General features: G+C 55.8%; 1 protein-coding gene across 1 annotated transcript in view; it reads right to left on the bottom strand.

Annotated features, from left to right (window-relative positions):
* LOC113408020 (phospholipase A2 inhibitor subunit gamma B-like) overlaps positions 1 to 3570 on the bottom strand; it is a 5475-nt gene extending 1905 nt beyond the window's left edge. The window contains exons 1-4 of the mRNA XM_029913460.1: positions 3557 to 3570; positions 2717 to 2844; positions 1253 to 1369; positions 180 to 332 (exon numbers count right to left, since the gene is read on the bottom strand). Coding sequence (XP_029769320.1) covers positions 180 to 332; positions 1253 to 1369; positions 2717 to 2844; positions 3557 to 3570 — 412 coding nt within the window. The remainder of the gene's footprint in view (positions 1 to 179; positions 333 to 1252; positions 1370 to 2716; positions 2845 to 3556) is intronic.
* Positions 3571 to 5817: the final 2247 nt, after the last annotated feature.

Here is a 5817-nt window from a genome sequence, read left to right as displayed (position 1 = left end):
CCCCCCAATTGTACCCCCATGGGGCGCCCCCTGCAGGTCAGGAGGACTATTCCCAGGTGATCAGTGTTATTCCAAGGGGCACCTCCTGTGGGGTCAGAGGACCAGTCTCAGGAAGTGAACACGAGGTAGGTTCCAGGCAGCAGGAGGTGCAGGGGATGGGGCAGGAGAGGCGGATTTACCTGTAACTGTGGTTGTTCTGCAGGCGTCTCCCACGCAGCAGGTGAAGCGTGTCCTTATTTCCATTCCATTCCCGAAATTCACAGAGACGGGGCCGGATCTACATTGGCTGGATGTCACACAGCCCTTGAGAACGGTCTGGGTCTTCATTCCCGCTGCACAGGAGGAGACGTCTGAGATTTATTCCCTTTCCACTCACACCCCATCGGTGGCCCTGTGCCTTCCTCTACCCATGGGGAAACTGAGGCACAGGGAGTGGAAGTGACTCCCCTGAGGTCCTGCTGGGCTAGACAAAGCGATTTCAGCACCTAAATACTGGATTTACATCCTCCAGCTCCCCACTCTCCTGCTGTGGGGGAATCAGGTTCCAGGGAATGTTTAACTATTTCATACAACGTGGGGCGGCTTCAACAGGGGAGACTGAGAAACCCACCCAGATCCAGGGGGCCAGGCACGACCGTAGGAGGGGAGAGATCTGGGCTGAAGACCCCAACCCGATTCGGGCCGAGTGGGGATTTGAACTTGTCTCCCTCAGGGTCCAGCTGAGTTCCCAGCCACTGGGGTCTCCTGGCAGCCCCTCCTCCACAGCCGTCATTTGCAAGGAAGGGCTGACCCGGTCCAGACCCCGGATTCCCAGCGAGGGGTTCCCAGCTGTGGATCCCAAGTAGACCCTGGTGCCTCTGTGCCGCCCGCACTTAGGGGCTGAACTCTGGGTGGGGCTTAAGCCACACCCCTCTCCTCGGCATTTCCTATTGGCTGGTTTAGGCGGCTGCCTTCTCGGCGTGCTGGCTCTGGCAGATCCCATCCTCAGGTGCCTCCCTCACCCCATGCACCGTACAGGGAGCCGGGCCCCGGCCCACTGGCTGGCGAGTCGCCTGGGGGTTCGGCACCGAAGGCCCCATTGGGGAGCTAGCCACAGGGTCTGGCATAGAACCCAGGTGTCCTGGCTCCTTACCCGCTGCTCAGACCCACCCACCCCACGCCCTTCCCAGAGCTGGGACTAGGATAGAACCCGGGCGTCCTGGCTCCCCAGACTGTTCCCTGACCCGCGTTGGGTCGGGTCCCTCTCACCTACCCCATGTCATTTCTGTCAGAGCGACGCCACAAGAGTCTTGCCCATCAAGGCAGGTCTGTAGGTCGCCCGAGCAGCTGGTTCCTGGTCCATCGCAAACCTCACACTGCAGACAGGCCCCTGGAGCCAGAGAGAACATGAGCCACCTGGATTTGTCCCTCCCTCACCTTCCCCTGGGCTCTATGGGGAAGCTCTGTGTACAGCGCCCTGGGGTCCCTCATCCACTGCGCTGCCCCAGTTCGGTCCCTCATCCCCGCTGGCTACAGACATTTCACGCTGCTCGGAGGCTGCATCTCCCCAGGTTCGCTGCAGATTTTAGTTCCCCGGTGGGTTTTCCCACCTCACAAACCCCAGAGAGATCCCCAGCGGGTGTGAGCCGGTGTCGCTCTCAGCAAGGGCCGAGTCGCACCTGCCATCGACTCCAGTGCAGCTGCGCCCCCCCCGACACCGGCTGGGGATCACACAGAATGACCCTTCATATAGCCTTGGGCTCCTGCTACTGAAATTCAGACCCGCTGCCTGTCACACAACAGACAATCCCCGGTCGAAATGCCCTTGGCCTCTGGCCAGCTCTGAAACGTGCCCAGTCACGACTCGGTTCTAGTGATTTAAAGTGTAAATATTTCCTCCCATTTCCACAATTGTGTCACTCGCTGTCACGGGGACTTGGTAACTTCCAGCCCTCTCCTCCTGGGACGTTGTCACTCAGACGCCCCCAGCTCAGCCCCCGTTATTCTGCGGCTGCTTTTCGGTTACGTGCGTTAACAGTTTCACCCGGCAGGCAGCTCTGAGCGGTTGGTACTTTGGAGAAGTTAGGAAATCAGCCCCTGTAGGAACACAGCCCCACTTGTAGGAAAGAGAGAGCCGGGAGCGCAGGGTCTGGTGTAAGACCGGTGGCTGGACCCAAAGTCAAAGCAGAGAGTTACCAGGTCAGCGTCTGGTACAGGATCTTGGCAGCAGGGTTGCTAGTGTTGCTAAAACACGGGTTCTCTTGAGAAGTATCAGGCACCGGGTATTCATGTAAACACATTCCAGAAGGCGAGGACAGGTCCACCCCAACGTAAAACTACCATATAAACACCGTCCTGGGAGCCGGAGCAGGGCCACACCGACCCCCAGTGAAGCCAAAGGTAGGAGGACAGAGTGATGGATGGACATGGTGTGTTCGAACCAACAGGAGAAGGTGCAGGGTGGTGGCTCACCCCGTCGGGAGGGTGATACGCAATTTGTTTGTATCAAGGTATAAAAGAGAAATCATAGGGGGGGCACCTTTGTCCGGCTGCTGACTGCGCTGTTAGGACGCTCTAACCACGCAGCCGGGACGCTAGGACTTTTTTCTCTAGCCCCTTCGCCGCTGAACCGAGTCTGTGTCTTTCTGGGTAATACCATCCAGGTCTGCTGTGCCCGCGGAGCTGGGACGGCACACGGAAAGAACAGGCACGCACGCCAACTGTCAACCCCACTCACCCATAGCCAGGAGAGCAGCGAGGATGCAGGTGGCAAGAGAAGCCTCCATGGTGATGGCGAAGCAGTAGATCGGCGCTGGGGTCTGGGATGCAGCCAAATCTCTGGCTGGGGGATTGATCACAGACGAGCTGAAATGAGATCAGACGAGGGACGGCACATGCATGAGCCCATTGATAAGGTGGGTGAAACCACAGAGCTATTTGCCACAGTTCTGGGCTAGCCGCACCTCCGATCCCTTCGTGGCTGTTATGTTCGTGGTACCCACACAGATAAGTCAGAGACAAACCTCAAATGCTCCTGCTGGAAGGTAGCAGCATAAGGTGACTCTGTTTCTGGGAATCCAGAATGATCACACACAAGAACCAAAAACAAGAGGGAGACAAAGCAGGCTGCTCCCTATGGCGGCGAGAGACAACTCAGCCCACCTTGTTCTAGGCTGGTTCTTTGCAGGCTGCCTGTGGTCCCACACTTCCCCGCAGAGCCCCCAGACTGCCAGCAGGACCAGGAAACCCCACTCCCCCAACCCACGCACTCTTAAAGTGATAGCTTGCCATTACAAACAGTCCTCAATACACAATGCCCAGGTCCCTGCAAAGCGGCTCTCAACCATGCACTACTTTTAACAGCGGAGGGATCCCAGGGCCCGGGCCAGGACAAACCCTAATCCCTCTTCCAGAGCCCAATTCCCTCTGTGCCCCCTCCCTACAGACCAGGGCCTGGGGCCCCTGCACAATCACCCCAGGTTCCCCAGGGGGAGGAGGAATTTTACTGACCCCTCCCCTACACTGAGTGGGGGTTTTGCTCCCCACGCCACACAGCTGTGACACCTCCCGCACCCACTTGGGGTCATTCATGTTCGCACAGACCATCAGGCAACCATAGAGTGGGGGGAGACATCCCCTCTCCCTCCTGGGGGCAGCGACCTCTGCCCTCTCCCTCCCACCCCATGCACTGCGCTTGGACACTTCCCACCTTTGGCAGGTGTCGCAGCATTGCCAATGCTTTGCAGCTGCCTCAGTTTCCCCACCTGTGGTTGGGAGCTCAGCCACCCTCCGGCTCTGTTCTGCCCCATGCTCCCTGGTAAGGGGAGGACAGAGCTGATTTCCTGCTCCCGGCTGAAGGAGTCCAAGAGTCTACATGGGAGTCAGAGAGTCACCTCTCCGGTGTGGCAGCGGGTGGCTCTTTCACCCCACCCCACCCCTCAGTCTCAGGCAGCTGTTTGCACTCGCTGGGAGGGGAACTGGAGCACAATGGTGCTTCTCCTTTGATGTGAACCTGCTGCACCCATCAGCTGCCCCGTTTGCATGCTGGCGCTTGCCTTCATCAGCATTCATATGGTGGAGGGGTGGGGGTGGGTGCCAGGACTCCTGGGTTCTCTCCCCAGCTCTGGGAGGGGAGGGGAGTCTAGTGGTTACAGCTCCAACAGACCAGAGAGGTATCACTTACCTAACACTCCTTAGAGAGAAGTTTGCCTGGGGTGAAATAGGTGGCTAATTCTGCGAAACAGAAAGGTGCACCTGTCTCTCTCTTTTTATAGACGGGCTTATAGATGCTGTGATGTAATAGAGAAACAAATGGTTTAGCAAGTTTCTCTGGTCATGCCTATACATTCCTGTTCCCCTCGCCGGCCCTGCCCACCTGTGCACCCTGACAAATACTCCTCTCTTCCTGCCGGGAAATCCTATTCAAGCAGCGGTTTCCAAACTGGGGAACGCGTACCCCTAGGATGTACATGAGCTCTCGTCGGGGGTACGTGTGAGAAATCCTGTAACGGCGGATAACCACAGGAGTAGTTGGACCTCCATCTTTAGAGGGGCAGGGCCCCCAGCCAGCAGCCGCCGCTCTTTGGCTGCCCAGCTCTGAAGTCAGTGCCACCGCCCGAAGCAGCGCAGAACTTCAGAGATGGGCCAAAACTATAAGAGGGTTACAAAAAGAACTAGATAAGTTCATGGAGGATAGGTCCATCAATGGCTATTAGCCAGGCTGGGCAGGGATGGTGTCCCTAGTCTCTGTTTGCCAGCAGCTGGGAATGGGCGACAGGGGATGGATCACTTGATGATTCCCTGTTCTGTTCATTCCCTCGGGGGCACCTGGCATTGGCCACTGTCAGAAGACAGGATACTGGGCTAGATGGACCTTTGGTCTGGCCATTCTTATGTTCTTATGTGTCTCCGCTTCCCCACGCAAAGCAACTAGAAACCTCTCCCTTTGCAAAGTTCTTAGTACCTTGGAGTGCTGGGCATGGGGAGGGCTAAAGCTCTGAGGGTTTTTTTTGTTCTTTTCCCTCCTTTGTTCCATTGACACTCACGTTCAGCCCCGTTTAAACGCAGAGTGGAACGGAGCGACCTGAGCATGGAGAAGAACCTGAGCCCTGCAGTGCAGTTGAGACACAATGCAATGAGCGAAGACGGGAACCGATCCTACCATGCTGGGTAAACCATGCCAGGGCTTTCCATCGCCTTTCTAATGACCTTGACCACAGCTCTGGTTTCAAGCTGGTTGTGAACTGGGTGTAGCCTCTGCACCTCTTCCTTCTATCAGTCAACCGCAACTCCCACACACTGTGTTATAAATGTTATACAAGCACAGAGCTGGATTCCTGCTCCCAACCTAGAGAGAACATCAGATTTAATAAACAAAACCCTGAAAACCTCAAAAACCTTAGAATTATCAAACTTTTGGTGGGAGGTTGGGGGCACGCGTGAATTTCAGCGAAACAATGAAAATGGTTCAGATGAAAATAAAAATTAAGAGTTGAAAAGGGGCTTAAAACGGGCTCAGTTTTGGCTACAAACTGCTACTATGTGAATAATTGTCGGCCTAAAAGTGAATCATTTTCCACCCAAACCCCAAAATCTTTTGACCCCAAACTCTGAAAACACAAACTCTTGTCAGCAAAAATGGCCGTGGGAGGGATGGGAGCAGGATTAGAGAAATTAATTCCCCAACAATGCAAACAACATGAACCCCCAGCCAGCTCTGAAGTTAGACGCTGCTCAGACGGGCGTACATGGTAGACTGCGTTATTTGGAAACAGATACACAGCTGGAAAAGTTGGAAAAACCACTGAATTAGAGGAATGAGTGAAACCAACTCCCCTG

Source organism: Terrapene carolina, unplaced genomic scaffold, assembly GCF_002925995.2.
Source record: "Terrapene carolina triunguis isolate 2854851 unplaced genomic scaffold, T_m_triunguis-2.0 Scaffold647, whole genome shotgun sequence".
Classification (NCBI taxonomy): Eukaryota; Metazoa; Chordata; order Testudines; family Emydidae; genus Terrapene; species Terrapene triunguis.
This window is presented reverse-complemented; position numbering and strand designations above follow the sequence as displayed.